The sequence below is a fragment of the Furipterus horrens genome, unplaced genomic scaffold (genome assembly GCF_987537825.1).
Source record: "Furipterus horrens unplaced genomic scaffold, mFurHor1.1.pri manual_scaffold_1, whole genome shotgun sequence".
Taxonomy (NCBI): domain Eukaryota; kingdom Metazoa; phylum Chordata; class Mammalia; order Chiroptera; family Furipteridae; genus Furipterus; species Furipterus horrens.
In genome coordinates this window covers 105058725-105078681 of record NW_028327171.1, presented here as the reverse complement: position 1 = coordinate 105078681, position 19957 = coordinate 105058725, and the positions used below count along the sequence as shown (strand labels likewise).

At 35.0% G+C, this 19957-nt stretch overlaps 1 protein-coding gene across 5 annotated transcripts in view; it reads right to left on the bottom strand.

Annotated features, from left to right (window-relative positions):
• STXBP5L (syntaxin binding protein 5L) overlaps positions 1-19957 on the bottom strand; it is a 344728-nt gene that overhangs the window by 171817 nt on the left and 152954 nt on the right. For all 5 annotated transcript variants that reach the window (XM_090265844.1, XM_090265853.1, XM_090265871.1 and 2 more), the window contains exons 9-11: positions 14436-14514; positions 6682-6836; positions 609-681 (exon numbers count right to left, since the gene is read on the bottom strand). In XM_090265844.1, coding sequence (XP_090121970.1) covers positions 609-681; positions 6682-6836; positions 14436-14514 — 307 coding nt within the window. The remainder of the gene's footprint in view (positions 1-608; positions 682-6681; positions 6837-14435; positions 14515-19957) is intronic.

Below are 19957 nucleotides of genomic sequence, written 5' to 3'. Positions count from 1 at the left end.
TTTTCTGTACAATGGCTCTAGTGGTGCTTACTTGTCTTTAACTTCATTCAAAAAAAAAATTTTTGTTAGATTGTATTATGATAGCTGTCATATCACTGTGCATCAAACATAACTTAACAAAATTGGTGAATTTTTGTGCAGCCATTTTCATATTGAAGATGGAAGAAGAAACACAACATTTCTGGTGTATTGTGCTTTATTATTTCAAGAAAGGTAAAAACACCACTGAAATGCACAAAAGAGATTTGTGCAGTATATGGAGAAGGTGCTGTGACTGATTAAACATGTAAAAAGTTGGTGAAGTTCTTGGTACTACTGAAATTTTGGACAAATAATTCTTTGCTGTGGGGCTGTCTTAGGCATTGGAAGATGTTTAGCAGCAGCCCCGGCCTCTGCCCACTACAAGCAAGATATAGCTGACACTCAAAATATTCAAATCAATAGTTATTGGTGAAAATGAAAAATGTGTCATTTATTTTATGGAAAATACTAAATGGACTTTTTAGCCAACCCAATACTAATGTCAATGATTTATGTCTTCCAGTACTTTAACTCTAATGAATAGATTTTAAAAACAGTCTGCTTTATTCTGAACATGGATAACTTACTTGCTCTGTGTCAGATCAACTACAATGAGATCTTTCTCCAGAAGTACTACGACTGCATAGGGTTCTTGAAATTCTACAAGTTAAAAAAAAAAAGGTTTTCATATTTCATATTTTATAAAATCACCAAACTTGCATTTCCTTTATCTGCTGTACAAATGTTATTTAAATACTTCGAGAAGATCAAAATATGTGCCAAAATAAGAAGTACCAAGAGCATTTTTAAAGAAATGTATTTCTCAAACTTAATGTTTATGACCATTACAGGGAACAAGGAAAAATAAGAAGTTGCATAGCACAGTGTTAAATATATCTCAAAAATAATGAGGTGGTGATGGTAGATTATTTGAGTAGAGTGAGCCTGTCATCTTCTTCTCACAAACACTTATCTTATTCTTCCATATCTTATATTTTAGATTTAATTTCATGTCTACAAGGAAATATACTAGTAGTTCTGCTTCTCTGATGTCTGATACATATTTATCTCCCTATGAAAGCAACACTCATACTAAAAATTTTACTTCAATTCAGTGTGATTGAACATATATTTAAAGATTGTCTACAATGCGCCCAAGGGTACACACCTCAAAAAAGCAGAGAATCTATGGATAGTCTAGTGTTTTCAAGTACTTAACATTCAACTCTCCCATTCTCCTTTCCTCCCTTCCTTTCTTCAGTGTGTTCCAGAAACTTTGTAGGAACAAAGGGAATATGGAGAATAAGATGGACAAGGTCCACTTTCTCATGGGGTTTACATTCTAGGAATGTATACAAGACATGAACAAGTAAACCAGTAAGATTAATTCAGAAAATAATGTGAGCTATGAAAAAAATAACATGGGTGATGGTATAAGAAATGACTTGTGGTTGGTGTGGGAGCACTAATTTAGTTGTAGTGGTCAGGGACAACATTGTTTTTCATATATAATAAAGGACTAAAAGGGGAAGCCAAAATTAAAGTGTTATTCTTAATTTAAAGAAGAGATATTTACAAAAACATTTTACATATATGACAGTTGATTCTCAGTAGCTATAGCAGGTATTACTGTGCTTCTATTTTACAGGGAATATTGAGGTCCAAAAAGGTTATAAGATTGGCACAAGTTTACAAAGCTAGTAGGTGCCAGGGCTGAAATTTTAACTGAGTTTTTTATTCTAAATCTGCTTTCATTATACCAGTAGTTTCTGCTGGCCAGATTAAGAGGTATTTAATTATAAATTCAATAATCACTAGGCAGTAATTTTGTTCATAATATTAAGTATTGGATGGGAAACTGAAACAGATGGCTTTCATAGACCTTCCAGTCCTGAGAAGCTATAGAGCCTCTTCAGAGATTACATGCTATGAGACAAAAACTAAAACCAAAACCCCCAAAATTCAGAAGGAGCATGCTGTTGTTCGGGTGTATATCCTTGTGATAGCATGCACTATATTTGAGTATGTTGGCTACTCAAACTGTTCTCAAAATGAGAGTCTTTCCCTCTTCTTCGGTATGCCTGTTTTTCGACATTGTTTCAATACTTCTAGGTTGTTTTTGTTTATTTGTTTTGTTTTTCAGATGAAGAACACTGGTTTTATACTACTGGTTCCTCTTATTCTTCTCTCCCCTCTTGAGGAATATCATCTGTTGGTAAGCATAGATTATTTGGGGAAGACTACATAAGAAATTTAATAATAGTGTTCCTTCTGGAAGGGCAGAGAGAAAGTTTTCATTATATACTATTGTGTATTGTAGGGCACTTTTCCGGCACTTTCATGTATTATTTTAATTAAAACTTGTTAATAAAGTACATTTATATTTTACTGAGTAAAGTTAAACTATTTCTCTTAGTCCCTAACAAATAAAAAGCTCCATTCTCAATACCACTTCCCTAAAAAAACAGACGTATATGCGGCTGGGAAGTGATTAGACATGGTTACACTACATTTATAATTCATTTAATATTACTAATATTTCTACTGATGTACAAGAAATTTATACATAAACACACACATAGTGTTTGATCTTTGCAACCACACATTTTGAGTTTTTATTACTGGCACACACATCTTCTTTCTCCAGGCTCATTAATTGGAGGAATTTTCAAAAGTTCAGCTTTTGGTCCCCTGTTATTTCTTTCTTCCTTTGTTTCTTTATCATTCATTGTCTAACTCCAGAGAACATGTATACTCTGATGTTCACAAATAAATATTAAAGACCTTTTCTTCTCTTTTTTCTGTTCTCTAAACAATTTCATAATCAGATTTATCTTTCTCTCCTTCAAAAACCTGTTATTACTACACATGAAATCACTATTCTTAAAATATGTCATCTTTGACTCACCTATCATGTCACTCTTAATCCAATTTTGACCAAATTTGGTGGTATTTCCTCTTTCTATTCCTATGGCAGTACTTTGTTTCAGATCTTGACTATTTTATTTTTTAAGTATATATTATTGATTATGCTTTTACAGTTGTACCACTTTTTTTTCCCTTTGACTCCCTCCACCTGGTACCCACCTTCCCTCCAGCAATTCCCCGCTTAGTTCATGTCTATGGGTCATGCATGTAAGTTTTTTGGCTTCTCCATTTCCTATACTATTCTTAACATCCATTTGTCTATTTTGTTCCTACCAATTATGCTTCTTAATCCCTGTACATTTTCCCCCATTCTCCCGTGTCCCCTACCCACTGATAACCTCCAAATGATTTCCGTTATCTATGATTCTGTTCCTGTTCTAGTTGTTTGCTTAGTTTGTTTCTCTTGTTTGTTTTAAATTAAGTTGTTGATAGTTGTGAGTTTTTCATCATTTTAATGTTCATAGTTTTAATCTTCTTCTTTTTCTTAAATAAGTCCCTTTAACATTTCATGTAATAGGAGCTTGGTGATGATGAACTCCTTTAGCTTTACCTTTTCTGGGAAGCACTTATCTGCGCTTCCATTCTCAATGACAGCTTTGCTGGATAGAGTAATCTTGGTTGTAGGTCCTTGTTTTTCACCACTTTGAATACTTCTTGACTTCTTTTGAGAAATCAACTGATAGTCTTATGGGAACTCCTTTGTAAGTAACTCTCTACTTTTCTCTTGCTGCTTTTACAATTCTTTCTCTTTAGCCTTTGGCATTTTAATTATAATGTGTTTTGGAGTCATCCTCTTTGGGTCTAACTTTTTTGGGACTCTCTGTGCTTCCCGGACTTGTATCTCTATTTCTTTCACTAAATTAGGCAAGTTTTCTTTTATTATTTTTTCATATAAGTTTTTGATTTCTTGCTCTTCCCCTTCTCCTACTGGCATCCCTATGATTCAGATGTTGGCACTTTTGGAGATGTCCCAGAGTATTCTTATTTTCTCCTTGTTTTTTGAATTCTTATTTCTTCATTCCATACTAGTTGGCTATTTATTTCTCCCTTATGTTCCAAATCATTGATTTAAACCCAGGCTTCCTTTCCTTCACTATTGGTTCCCTGTGGATTCTTCTTTATTTCAGTAGTGTAGCCTTCATTTCTTCCCTTATGTGTTTGCCGTACTCAATGAGTTCTCTGAGCACCTTTATAACCAGTGTTTTGAACTCTGCGTCTGATAGGTTGGCTATCTCCATTTCATTTAGTTCTTTTTCTGGAGTTTTGATCTGTTCTTTTTGGGGGCCATATTTCTTTGTCTCTTCAATTTGGCAGCCTCCCTGTTTTTTTTTTTTCCTCTGTATTAGGTAGAGCTACTTTGACTCTCTTGTCTTGGTGCATCTGTTACATTGTAAGGGGCAGAGTCTTAGGTATTCATCAGTGTGGGCCAACCAGTTTCACTGCTTTGTGGAGCTGTATGTAGGGGAGGGGTTGGAGAGGGAACAATGCTGCTTGCTTGACACTCACCGAGTTTTCAGTTACTTCACCCACTTCCTGTATGCAACTGGTACCCCTCTACTTGTTGTCTTGGTGGTGGTTCCCAGAGTGGGTGACTTTGCATGCATTCTAGGACTGTGGGAGCCCTCTAAATGGACTCTCCTGAGAGATAGGCAATTTATTCCACCACACTCAAACCCCACTGGTTTTCACAGCCAGAGCTATGAGGCTTTATTTTCCTGGTGCTGGAACCCTGGGCTGTGTGATCTGGCCTGGGGCTGGGATCACTTCCCAGGTGTTCCTCCTGGCTTTTGTCTGCCACACGTGAATGTGGGACCACTGGTTCTGCCAGCCACTGACTCTGCCTTGCTGCTGTCACCTCACCACTGCCTTACTGGGATCTCTCTGCTCTGGCTCCCTGTCTCTACCCCTCCTACCTGTCTGGATGAATATTTCTTCTTTAAATCCTTGGTTCCATACAGTTTGGTTTTCTGGCAGTTCTTGTTGCTTTTTGTTTCAAGGTGGGTTGTGATTCTTCTTATGGTTGTTCAAGGAGGCAAAGTGTGTCTACCTATGCCTCCGTCTTAGCCAGAAGTTCAGATCTTGATCATTTTAAAGCACATTATCACAAAAGCCTCCCAGTTGAAATCTGGAATTTTTTTGGATTTCAGTGTCCCCCTCTGTCTTCAAACCCACACACTCCTGTTGGGTAAATCTTACTAAAACACTATTTTCTCCATCTTAGTATTTCCTCAGAATTCCTCTCTAGCTTCCTATTTCCAAATACCTCCAAAAGGCTTTCGATTTTTTCTCTAAATTGACCTCACACTAAAAAACTTCACAATTGCTAAAACCTTTACCCAATATCCTTTTTCAAGGCTCAAGTCATTGTTCAAAGCCTATCTAAATTCCTCTTTTCCACAGGCTCTGCATGAATATTTCAGTCAACTATCTGACTAGCCTTAAATTATAAGTCAGAGTTTTTATATAATTCAGCATTTAAGATGTGATGTTTTTTAAACTTAAGTCATAATTATCTCCCTCATCTGACTAGATTTTATATAACTTGACATCAGAGATCAATTTCATATTTCATCTGTATTCTCAACCAATTCTTACAGTACTGAGGTCATATAGAAGCATCCAATATATATTTTTTCATTAACAACACAGATCAGTGGTCTGTCCCCAGCGACTCTAGAAATAAAATGTCACATTGATTATTATCTCCTTTCAACTTAACTCATTTTTAAATATGAAATTAAAGATTGGAAACTAATTAATATCTAATAAAATTCACATAGTTTATAAAGTACATTCATCTTAGTCTTCCAATAATCATTTGCAATCAATATTATTATTTTCTGTCTAAAAATGATAAATAAAACTCATAAATGTAGAGTGACGTACCCAAGGTCATACAGCTAGTAAATGGCAGAGCTAAATATCAACCCAGATATTTCCCTTATCCAAATTTCTAAGTCCAGTGCTCCTTCCCCTTATGTTCCCTCTTGAAAACGTGGTAATGTATATATACACTATGTTGTTTTAATCATAAACACATAATTCCTTATGTTTCACTTCTTTAAATATTTGTATTTCATTGTTAAAATATTTCATTATCATTAGATTCCATTATATAATTTTCATACAGTTTTTATGTTTACAAAAAGTCTTTATATTTGGGAAGATAAAAAAACATAAGCACCTCTCTTTCTGAAGACCTTTCTGGCAATTATCCTCAAAATAGAAATAAATCACTAACCACACATCAGCAATCCCAGAGTAATTAGAGGTGCTGTAGTTGCATCTGAAGCAAAGCCAGATGTAAAATATATGCAGCACCACCAGAGTTACAGGTCACTGATACTAGGTAAGTGCTTTAACTTTGATTAGCATTGGAATGGAATGGGTGGAGCTGGTCTAGGAGAGGCTATAAGAGACCTCAGTTTCCCCAAGTGATTTCACCCTGGGCTCCTTTAGGACTCTCCCAGCTCAGCTTCCACCATCCTTATCAAAGTTTAAAGCACTTACCTGGTACTGAACCTGAAACTCCAGCACTGCTGCTCTACATCTGTTTTACTTTGTTTGTCAAGTAGGTACAGATACAGAACCTGCCCCAGCACCTGTAGCTCACACTGTTGTATCACAGTAGTTGTCATCTGCTGAAACTAAAAACATCTAAGCTTAATCTTGTTAGGAACTTTTTTCAAAAATGATTTTTCAACATTAATAGTTTCATTTTTAGGTACTTACCATTTGGATAGGGTGTTTCACATAAAGTTAGAAATTCAACAATAGGATGATCCATTTCAAGTACTGTAATTGCTTTTCCATGCATAATGGTTAAACTTGGTCTTCTGCAAGCTTTGTCATAGGACAGTCCACCAGAAAATATTATAAATGGTTCACTACATAGGAAAAAAAGTTAATAAGATTGTGAAGTCCTTGAAGATGACAGAGTGTCACAGGACTGAGCCAATAAAGAACAGACTTGCTGGAGAGTTTATAATATGTAATTACATAGTATGTATTATGTAATGTAATTACATAGGAGAACAAAAATTTTTCCTGGCCCAAAATATCTCACCCAACAATTTACTATTCTACCATTTCCTCTTTTTCTGTATGTACCCTCCCACCATTAAAATTATTAATGAATCAGTCTTAAGGTGTTGAGGTAGGGGGAAGGGAAAGGCAGTGTGCTTGGAGGGAAGAGGAGGAGCTCAATGACTCCAAAAGACATCTTCACATATACTATTGGTTGGTTCCCAAACTTTAAGTCACTACCATTAGAAAATAGGCTATGTTAGTTTATCATATTAACCAGTTGGCATGTGGGGCCCCATATTCCTAAAAGAAAAAAGAGGCATATTTCAATATGAAATGAAATGTGACAGTGGCAAAGGCAAAATGGTAAAAGGTAACATAATTCTATGTAATGGAGTTTCTATGGGAAAACGGTTATGACAAAAAGATGGAGAAAACTAATGTGTAAGTAAAAAATAGTTCACCAAAAATAAATGCGATCTTATTCTCAATTTCACTTAGTGCCAGTCAGTTCTATTTAGCTTGTAAAATTAAACTTTAAACAATTTTTAAATTCTTTTTGTTGTAACATACAATTAATCATGTGATGACTATAAGACATCATAGCTATTAAAGTTATGAAATAACTTCATAATATTTTACTTTTGTTTCTCAAAACAAGTCTCTAGTCTATGTGTATAAAAGAAAATATGTGATAAGTATTGTCAATAAGTAAATATCACACTGAAATGCTCTTCTCTAAAATAACTTTTTTAAGAATTAGAACTTTTATTGTACCAAATCTTTGAGAATATGTACTTCTCTAAAAAATTCACTTCCATCCATTTGTTAAAGTATTTACTTATTTCTAGAAATCACTCTATAAGACTTCCCTTTTTCTTCTATTTTATACTCTACAAAGTACCAAACATTACCAATGGGACATTCGCTAATTTTATGCTGGCTATAAAACAAAACAAAACAAAACAAAACAAAAAAGCACTTTTAAAAAAAGTTGCCATCAACAATACCTATATATAAAATGCCTGTAGTAATTTTTATTTATAATTCTGTTAATATTTTGACATAAACATTTGAGTTGTAAGCTACATAATCAAAAATGCTCTAATTTATTTTCCTTAAGCCCTGCATTAGTTGACTTGAGTTAATCTTTCCCCGAGTAATTTGACATTTAAATCACTAACCTACTAATGGTGGTATCAAGAAACATTTTTGTTCTTTCTATAAGCTATATACTTATATTATTAAGAACATTTATCCAGATTTAAAAATCACTTTATGAAATGAGTGTGGTTTTTTGTACCTTTATTAGTTGCTTTTTTTCAAAACAGGGGTCATGACTTGGAGGACATAGTATCTTTTCAAACATACTAACCTTAATATCTGCTCCAAATATTAATGAAGGCCATAACTATTTTTTCCATGTAAAAGTGAGTGAATTTACTCTCATCTCCTAGTACTAATCTAAACATACATAAGAAGCAATTTACTCTCTTTTTTTTGTAAGCACATTGAAAAATGTCCTTTTTTTTAAGTTGTTTTCCCTATACAAAGCAAGAGTTTTTTTTTATAACAATTTTATTTATTTATTTATTTATTTATTTATTTATTTATTTATTTATTATTTATAGAGAGAGGGGAAAGGAGAAAGAGAGGGAGAGAAACATCACTGTGTGGTAGCCTCTCACATGTCCCCAACTGGGGACCTGACGTGCAACCTAGTCATGTGCCCTGACTGGGAATCGAACCAGTGACACTTGGTTCGCAGGCTGATGAAAAATATGTCCTTTCTAATATTGAAAGAGAACAAATCTTTTTTGATCTCTTAATGACTGCATCAGAAAACATTGCACGTAAACTTTATATATTCACCTCCTTGTAAACTACTGAATGATTGAATAAAAAGTTACTTACTCAGGAAAATGCTCAAGGAACCACTCACAGATAATTGCATTAGATATTTAATTATCACAGGAAATCCTCATAAGTATTGTCCTCATTTTATTAATGAGGTTAAATAACAACTAGGCAGAAAACCCAGAAGAAAGTTGACATCGGACTTCAAAGCCTATTCTCCTCAACAATGGTCTATACCGCCTGTAGTAATAAATACTACAATTTACTGAATGATTAAAATACATATTGGTAATATATTGGCATATACCATGATAGGTGTACATATAAAGTAAATTTCATGTAATCTTCAAAACCCTATAATCCTCAACCCTGATGAGGAAAGTATTATTAGCTCCATTTTGTAGCTCAGGAGTCTGGGATTAATGCAGATTAGATAACTTGCTCAGGGTCAAACAGCTAGTGAGTGACAGGACAGTTTCAAATTCAGACTCCAAAGTCCATGTTTTTCATTCCCAGTATAACGTTTCTCAAACTGTAGATTACAACTCAACATGTGTTTTGCAAGAAATAAAAATATTTTTAATAATGTGACACTTGCAAACCATATCACCCCTTTGAAATTTTATAATTCATGCCATATATTAAAGATTCCGAGAAATCATAAAAAATCCAATTTACTTTTATGTAACCCAGAATTTCTCAGACTTCTCAAATTTATTTGATTACAGACTCTTTTTCCATGAATACAATCAGTGATTAAAAGGACACAACTTGGTAAACACTGTACCATAAAAACTGTCTTCTTTAATACCTAATGCAAATGTATCATGGGATACTTATCAGATGGATTATTATAAAAGAAATAAATAACCACATAATTTACAATGTTTTAACACATAAGGAAAACATAAATAAAATTACTAGCATACACAACTTTGATGAATCTCAAAGGCATTATGCTGGTGAAAGAAGCTAGCCTCATAAAGTTACATAATAAATAACTACATTTATATGACATCTCAAAAGCTAAAACCACCGTGATGGAAAAAAGATCAGTGGTTGCCATAGGTTAAGAGTCAGGGAAAGGTATGACTATAAGGCATAGCATGAAACAGTTTTGGGAATGTGGAAATGTGCTGTGTTCTTGTTGTGATGGTGATTTTGAGAATTTATACATATGTTAAAATCCATAGAACTGTACACCAAAAGAAAAAATCTATTTAAGTGTTTATTTTGTAAAATAAGTGAAACATAATAAAGAAAAAAGCATTAACATTGTGCTCACTGAAGGCAAAAGGATTAAACAGTAAATTGTGTAACATAATATGTTTATTAAATGATAACATCTGTTAAGTATTTAAGATGTTCCAGGTATTGTAAGATGACTTAACATATATTTTACTATTTAATCCTTATGATATCCCAATGAGAGAACTACTATTATTATTCATACTTAACAGATATGTATATGTACTGAGGCTTGGAGAACTCAAGTAACTACACATGAAATCTATCAGTAGATGGCCATATAAGAAGGGATTAAAACAGTAGCAGAAAGTAATTTTTATTTAACCATGGGGCACGTGATAATGGTAGTGGTAGCAGGTAGAAACATTAGTATTCCTAATTTGAAGAGGATAAAATTATTATACCAAGAGGCCATCGTGGCTGGAGTGCCAGTAGGCAAATTGGTGACTGGGGACCAACAATTTCTGAGCAGAATGACTGCTCATCCCTGGAAATGCAAAACAAGTCTGTGAATGGCTGCTCTTAGATAAAATTGAACAGAAAATATATCTGGATCCTACATCTGCTACCTATGCAGTCCTTTAAAATCGGTAGTTACAGAATAGCCATGGGGATGTAAAGTACAGCACAGAAAATGGAGTTGCCAAAGAACTTATACACATGACCCATGGACAGGAACGATGCTGGGGAGATTGCCTGAGGGAGTTGGGGGTGCTGGGTGGAGAAGAGCAAAGGGGGAAAGTCAGGACAACTGTAATATTATAGTATAGTCAATAAAATATAATTTTTAAAAAGGTCCTATTTCTACAGCATAAGTAGTAGAGTTCTTTTTGAAGTTCCTGCTCTTGTCATAGCCATCCCAAACTTTGATTTCACAAAGTTTCTAAACTATTTTAGAATGGAGTGGAAATATAGCTATTTATTTCCACTTCTACACTATGGCCCATTTTGCTGTTGCAATATCTTTCAGAACACTTAACTTCAGTGCTCCTCTGCTTTTTAGTCTCCTTTTCTAATACAGTAGTAATTACAACAAATAGACATAATGTACTAATATACACAGTAAAGGGGGTGATAGTAATTATGATTAATAATATGTATGTAATTACTCCACATTAGAAATCTGAAGAATTACTTCTACACAAAGTTGGATTACCATTACTATAACAAATCATTAATTTAGGGGTTTTTATAATTTTAACAATGTGATGTCTATGATGATGACAATAATAATTTCTTTTATTAAGAAATCCACTATGTGCCATTCATAAAACTTATAACATTACAAACTTTATGCATTATTTCATTTATCCTCACAAACATCATATGTGAGTAAATTAAAATGTAAAAGAGTTAATTAAGAATTTCAAAGTCAGCCCTGGCTGGTGTGACTCAGTGGATTAAGCATCAGTCTGCAATTGAAAGGTCATGGGTGTGATTCCTGGTTGGGGCACATGCCTGGGTTGCGTGTTGGGTCCCCAGCTGTGGGAATGCGAGGGGCAACCATCGATGTTTCTCTCACACATTGATGTTTCTCTCCCTTGCTTCCTCCCTCCCTTCCCCTTTTTCTAAAAATAAAATCGTAAAAAAATTCAAGGTCATATAGATGTCTTACTCTAGAAGCCAATAATCTTAATCATTACTTTACACTGCCTTGGCTTTAAGTTAGATTCCTGAGATACCTTCTCCCCACCTTCACCCTTTTCCTCCCTTTTCCTGTCACCATTCTATCATTTCCTCAGTACCATCTCAGGCATCTCAAAAGGAAAACCAAAATGAAATTCACTGATTTTTCTCTTCACTGTTCCTCCGCTCCTTCTTGGCTGATGTAGGTGCCCTTTTGCTGTGCTCTCATAACACATCTCTAAACAAGCACCTCACAATTTATATAGAAACCACAAGTTTATGGCCTTACTTCTGCTACTAGACAATAACGGATTCAAAATCAGGAAGTATTCTCTCATTTTAGTACACCAAACAAATTACACTATATGTGTGTGTGTGTGTGTGTGTGTGTGTGTGTGTATTATATAAATTTTATATAAGTAAACTATATATACATAAGTGAACTGGTTAAATTGACCATAATTTTATACTATTAAATCTTTATAATAGCAGGTATAAACACACAAATGTACCAATGATGCCAAGAAAACACTCTAGTGTAAGCAGGTAAATAATACAAAGTAGGGTTATCTAATTTAGAGTAAAAATAAAATTAAAGTTTAAGCAAGATCTGGAATTATAGTAATTCTGGATGACTGTATTACCACTAATCATTGCAAGTAAAAAGTACATTGCTGATATATAGGATATGGCTGCTATATACACAGGCTAGAATTCTATTAAATTTTTTTTCTTTTTTAAGTATATTTTATTGATTATGATATTACAGTTGTTCCAATTTTTCCTCCTTCGCTCTCAGCTGCCCATACCCCTCTTCTCTCCAGCAATCCCTCCCTTAGTTCTTGTCCATGGTTCATGAATATTGAGTTCTCCCTTTCCTACTATTCTTAACATCCCCATCTATTTTGTACTTACCAATTATGCTTCTTGATCCCTGTACCTTTTCTCCCATTCCCCTCTTTCCCCCCTCCCTGCTGATAACCCTCCAAATGATCCCCATGCTTATGATTCTGTTCCTGCGCTAGCTGCTTACTTAGTTTGTTTTTCAGATTCAGTTGTTAATAGTTGTGAGTTTATTGTTCATAGTTTTGATCTTATTTTTCTTAAATAAGTCCCTTTAACATTTCATATAATAAGAGATTGGTAATGATGAACTCCTTTAGCTTTACCTTGTCTGGGAAGCACTTCACCTGCCCTTCCATTCTGAATGATAGCTTTTCTACATAGAGTAATCTTGGTTGTAGGTCCTTGCTTTTCATCACTTTGGAAACTTCTTGCTAGTCCCTTCTTGCCTGCAAAGTTTGGGGGGGCTTTGTTCTGTTCTTTCATTTGAGCCATATTTCTTGTTGCCTCTGTTTGGCAGCCTCTTTGTGTTTGTTTTTGTGTATTCGGTAGAGCTGCTTTGATTCCCTGTCTTGGAGCATTTGTTGTATGGGGCGGAGCTGTAGGTGATTGCCAGGGCAGGGCAACCCACTTCTCTGTTTTGTGGCTCTGTATGTGGGGTAGGGGTTGGAGAGGGGACAATGCCACTGCTGGTCTGCTTGAGGCTTGCTTTGCACTTGCCCTGTTCCCAGTCACTTCACCCACCTCCCTAATGCAACTGGAGCCTCTCTAGCTGTTGCCCTGGTGGTGGTTCTCTTAATAGATGGGTTTGTGTATGATCTAGGACTCTGCAGGCCCTTTAAATGTACTCTCCTGAGAGACTGGCAGTTTCTTCCATGGCCCAAACCCCCACTGTTTTTTATAGCTAGAAGTTATGAGGCTTTATTTTCCCGCCACTGGAACCCTGGGCTGCGCAGCTTGGTCTGGGGCTGGGATCACTCACTGCCCAGGTATCCCTCCCAATTTTTATCTACCATCTTGCTGCCACCACACCACATTCTCTCCGCCCAGCTCCCCATCTGCGCCCTTCCTACTCATCTGGATGGATATGGCTTCTTTAAGTCCTTGGTTGTTGGACTTTCATACAGTTCAATTTCCTGGCAATTCTGAGTGTTTTGTTCTTTGAGGTTAGTTGTGATACTTATGATAGTGCAAGGATGCAAAGTGTGGTTACCTATGTCTCTGTCTTGACTAGAAGTCTCCTAATTTTCTATATGTTAAATTTTAGTACTATTTTTATGTCAATATACATAGCTATTTATCTTTCTAACTAACCGTAATCTTTTCTTTCTTTTTTAAAAATCATCAATTATTTGCCTCCTGGATATGCCCCAACTGGTTCCAACCCACAACACAAGCATATGCCCTGACTGGATATCAAAGCCACAACCTTCTGATGTATGGGACAACACTCCAACCAACTGAGCCACCGAACTAGGGTAAACTAACTATAATCTTTTCAATTTCAGAATGCAAAACCTAAAGTACAGAGGTCTAATTATGTATTTAATTCTTTCATGTACAATACCAACAGGTAAATAGCTCTTCTTGATAATGTTAAATGATATTACTTGTAATATGCATGGACAAAAAGTCCTACGTTGTTAAAATTAATGTATATAATAGTCATCTGAATATTCATAGAAAATTTAAAATAATTAAATTGTTATATGTAATATTCATAATAATGATTATCATAGATGTTTATTAAACAATAATAAATCTGTTATTCTTCATGTAAAGGGTTCAGCTAGGTAATATAATCATGTAAAAATAAACAATATGAACATTAAAAATTATCTGTCTTTATTATATCTTCCCATGTTCCCCAAAGTAAAAATACATACCTGTTTCTACAGGTCTTGTATTCTACTTTAAGAATTGGTTTACAAGATTCAGATTTTCTTCCTTCTCTTTGGCTTTTTCCTAAAGAAAGAGAATTTTATTAAATCTGATTTAAATTCTAATCATCCATGAGAATTAAAAAGTTGGGACTAAAGAAGTATAAAAAATAAATGATGATGTGATTATGTGTTTTTTTTTACTAATAGGATAAACACGTCTAGGCAGCCTAACATTTTTGTTGAATTTGTAAACACATTATTATATCCTAACAATTGACTGCTATCTAATCAATAAAATTATATGTAGACTTATCAAATCTGTATTGCTTTATATTCTCCATGTATATAGTCTTATGGAAGATTATGTTAATTATTTAACTTTCAAGATAAACAATTTTTGAATTGAAAACACACATATATTTATGTACAGAATATAATGTATTACTATGATAATTCATACTAGACTCAACATATTATCCATGATACAAGAAAACCCCATTCATATGTAGAAAAACATGCTATTCAAAGCTTCTTTTTTTTTTTTTCAGATTTAATGTGTTTTATTGGTTAAAATATTACATTTGTGCCAATTTCCCTTCCCTCTGCTCCCCTCCACCCGGTGGCCCCCCTCCCTCCAATTGTCCCCCCCTTTTAGATTATGTCCATTAGTTGTGCATACAGTTCCTCCCAACCTCTCTCCATCTATTTGATTCCCTCCTACCATGATCCCCAATTCCTATATCATCTCCCTCCCTCTCCCCCCTCCCCCTCCCTGTTGACCTCCCCCCAATATGCTTCCCGTACCCACAGTTCCTTTTCCACTCTCGTTGCCTGTTTAGTTTGCCTTTGTTTCATCTCCCTAGCTTCTGTTTTTTAAACCAGTCCCTTTAACATCTCATATAACAGTGGTTTGGATCTAATGAACTCTTTCAGTTTTATTTTGTCCTGGAAACACTTTCTCTGTCCTTCTATTCTGAATGACAATTTCGCTGGATAGAGTATTCGTGGTTGTAGGTTTTGGATTTTCATTACTTTGAATATTTCTTGCCAGTCCCTTCTTGCTTGTAGGGTCTCCCTTGAGAAGTCAGCTGATAGTCTAATTGGGACCCCTTTGTACATAATTCTTTTCTTCTCTCTTGCTGCTTTTAAGATTCTCTCTTTATCTTTAATTTTTGACATTTTGATTATAATGTGTCTTGCTTGGAGTGGTTCTCCCTGGGTCCAGTCTCTTGGGAACTCTCCTTGCTTCCTGAACCTGCAAGTCTATTCCCTTCCCCAAGTCTGGGAAGTTCTCCTTTATTATATTTTCACTCAATTTTTCAAGTTCTAGTTCATCTTCCTCACTCTCTGGCAAACCAATGATTCTTATGTTGGGCCTTTTATAGCTGTCCCAGAGGTTTCTGATCCTCTCATTGTTGCTTCCCATTTCCTCTCTCTGCATTGGTTGACTTCTTGTTCCTTCTCCATATTCCAGTTTGTTGAAATGAACTCTGGATTTTTTTTCCTCACCATCTGTCTCGTATGTGGTTTTGTTCCTTTCGTTATGAATGTTTTTCGCTTCTTTCATATCTTTTTCCTGCTCTTTTGTGAATTCTGTAAGCCACCTGATAACAATGGCCCAGAACTGAGCCTCTGACAGGTTTCTTATCTGTTCATCTGTCAGGTTCTCTATCTGCTGCCTGGTGAGCTATGTCACCGGGATTTCTATAGTTGTCTGCCTCATTTTGACAGATGCATTTTGTTTTCTTGGGCCGGCTGTCGGGGGCAGTGCCTGTGTACGCGTCACAATTCAGCAACCGGCGCCTGTCCGCGACCTATTTCGCAGCCCTGTGGTGCTTTCTTTGGGGGCGGGGGTCCAAGATGGTTTCACACAGTTATTCAGCCAGGAGACCGGGATCCGTCCTCCCGCCCCCCTGGGCCTCACTGTTCAAGGCGATGCGGTGGCTGTTTTCCCCAGCGCTGGGGTCGCGCACTGCCAGGGGCTTGACTGCCGCCGGGATTTTTCGCCGCCCCGCCGCTGTCCCAGGTGCGACAGCAAACAGCGCTGCCCTCTTTAACTCTTACCTGCCCAAATGGCACCGCTGGTTTATAGCTTCATATGTTGGGCTTCCGTGTAGTTTTATTTTCTGGAATTTCTAGTTATCCTTTGTTTTGAAGTAGTTGTATTCCTCTCTAGTTGTAGAGGGAGACCTAGCGTGTCCGTCTAAGCCTCCATCTTGGCCGGAAGTCCAAAGCTTCTGATAGACTACAAAAATCACTGCATTTTCATAAAGTTCATTTAAAGAAAAGCCCATTAGATGATAAACACAGATGGCACATTTCATGGTTTTAAAAAGTAAATTTAATGCTGTATTCTATTTGCATATAAAAAAAATAATAGTTTTTTGTAGGGGAAAGGTTGTATTGTTTAGATTCTATGAGATTTTGATTAAAGAATCAAAAAGTATGAAATGTAAACAAAAGTACTTCTGCATCTAACATATCTATTTATGCTTTTGCTTATAGTCTGCCTCATTTTAATAAAATTGATGTTTTTAGATAATATATTTGCTTTTATATATTTTAGTAAGTACCCTTACTTATTCTCAGATTGCCACAGTTGTTTACTATAGACACAGATACCTATTATAAACAGGTGTTTACAACATATATGTTTAAATATTCAGGATAACTTTAGAATGGCACATCCAAATTGAAACAGGATATCAATATAGTTGCAATTATTTTATTTAGTGGTAGGGTATCTGCATAAAACATGTCTTATCTGCTCCATGGCATGCTTTCTAAAATTGCCTTTTCTTTTACCCTATGTCAATAAAGAAGCAACCAATAATAAAATATTGTTCATAATCATTCTCATTATTTAAAAAACCACTTAAAAGTATCTGTATCATATATAGAAAAGAATTGCTGGCATTATATGTAAATCGTGACGCCTTACAAAAGACTACTTTGACTCATGACTCATTCTGAACAGTGGTCTCAGGGATAAGGAACAGCAGGTTGGTGATTACTGGTTTTGGTAATGAGTGGGGAAAGAGAGAACTGAAGGAAGCGACAGAGCCAGGAAAGAGAGCCATCCTTTTCACAGTGATGTCTTTTTTTAGCCAGTGCTTCTCTAATAGTTTCTGAGCCATTAATTAACCAAAACAATATATCTACAGTTGTTTATATATATGATAGCAATTACTATTTTCAACCAATATTTATCAGTATTATGTACTTATTTCAGCAGAAAAAATTATCTAATTAATTAATGTTGTACTTCAATTTCCAACTCCCAAATTAATATTTGGGTGAAGGATTTCTGCTTTGATTATAATTGTACCTGTCGGTAATTGAAATATGCCTAAAGGCCATATTGTGTAAAACATTACAATAAAAAATTGCATTCATTGATACTCCTTTATGTTCTCCTTATGTTCAGAGTACTGTATTAATTGTCAGGGTACTAAGAAATAACTGACCATCAAGAACCTTAAAGTTTACTAAATTAAACAAAACAAATATAAAAGTGACAATATGAGGTACCATAGATAAATGAGAGATAGACATAAAGTGTTGTAGGAGTTGAGACTTAAACTGTGGTTTCTTTATTACAATAGATTTTCTAGAGTTCTATAAAAAAGAAAACAACAACTTCCTAGAAGCTAGATTGAGCTCTAACGGATATAATTTGGGTAGGAGAGCACTAAAAACAACATGGAGGCAGAATGTGCCTAGTGTATTGAGGGAATAATGGAATAATAGACAGTATAATTGCATATTTCTTCTCCAATTTTCTCTTAACTGACTTAAAATATAATTGTATGAATCATATATATATATACAATTATAATGTGGAATATATAATATTTTGACAATAACACAATGGAGGTGGATGGGAACAAAGTTATATGGGAACAAGAAAATGACAAGAAACAGTAACTTGAATCCACAGGAACAAATAAAAAGAACCACAAATAATAAGCAAAAAGGTTAATGTAACAGATCCTATAAATATATATATTTAATCTATTCTCTTTTGTCATCTTCTTTAAAAAGACATTTAAGTATATAAAGTAATAATTATAACAATGGATTGTTGGGTTTGTAACACATATAGATATAACATGTCAGGAGATGAAACGGGACATTCAACTTCTGTTGCTGTTTCCTTTCTCCAATGATAACCCTAGGGAAGCTTTCTTAGGATTCTCCTTGATCTCCCCTGTTGTTGCTTGGTAGGATTCATGGAGGAAAATGCTGCAAGACAGTGCACAGACCTATGTCTGTAGTCCCAGATGACTTCACAGTTTCATGTTAGACCATACTCATCCTCTATCAGGTCATCAAAAAATAACATTTGCTAAATCTTTCTACTGGTGTTAATGGCATCCAATGGTATCTCCCCTAGACAAGCAATGGCTCAGATCTTGTCCTTCCCTGCAGGTACCTTTTTCTCCCCAGATTTTAAGTTAATCATTTGCCCTGCCACCTTACTTCTCTAATGAGTTCAATAAAAGTTATTAATTTGCAGTTCCTCCAGCTTTTCATTGTTGTATGAGTGGTAATAATGCTCCTCACAGCTTTCAGTATCTATGTGGAGATACAAAAACACACTTATAAGTAACACAAGAATCAAAGAAGAAATATTAAAAGAAAAATTAAAATATCTTGAACTAAAAAATGAAAACACAACTTATTAAAATTTGTGAGATGGAGCAAAGGCAGTGCTTAGAGGGAAATTTATAACATTGAGTGCATAATTATAAAAAAGAAAAATATAATATCAATCATATAAGTTCCCACTTTAAAAAACTGGAAATAGAAGAGCAAATTAAATCTAAGGTAAACAGGGGGGAAAAAAAGGAATTATAATTAGAGCAGAAGTAAGTGAAATCGAAAACAAGAAATCAACAGAGAAAATCAAGAAAACATAAACCTGATTCTTGGAAAACAGTTCAATAAAATAGATAAGCCTCTAGCCAGGCTAAATAAGGAAAAAAGAGAAAGGACACAAATGGTTAATAACAGAAATAAAAGAGAGGACATCACTACAGATCCCATGGACATAAAAAGGATAACTCTATGCCCACAAATTTGATAATATAGATGAAATGAACTAATTCTTTAAAAGACACCATTTGCCACAACTCACACAAGAGGAAATAGACAATCTGAACAGACCTGTATCAATTAAAGAAATTGAATCAATAATCAATAACCTTCCAAAATAAAGCATCAGGCCCAGATGGGAACTCTACCTAATGTTTAAGTAATAAATTATACCAATTATCTACAATCTCTTTCACAGGATAGAAGCAAGGGGAATACTTCTTACCTCACTCTATGAGATCAGCACTACCCTAATACCAAAACCTGCTATAACACCTTGATCCATTGGCTGAATCCAAGGAATGATATTTAAAAAAGAAACATCATTTTGCTATCAGGATAAAGATTGCCAATAAAAGCAGGATGCCTGGGAATATTACCAGCAATGAACCAAATCATAAAAGGTATGAAAGTGTCCCAACAAAACT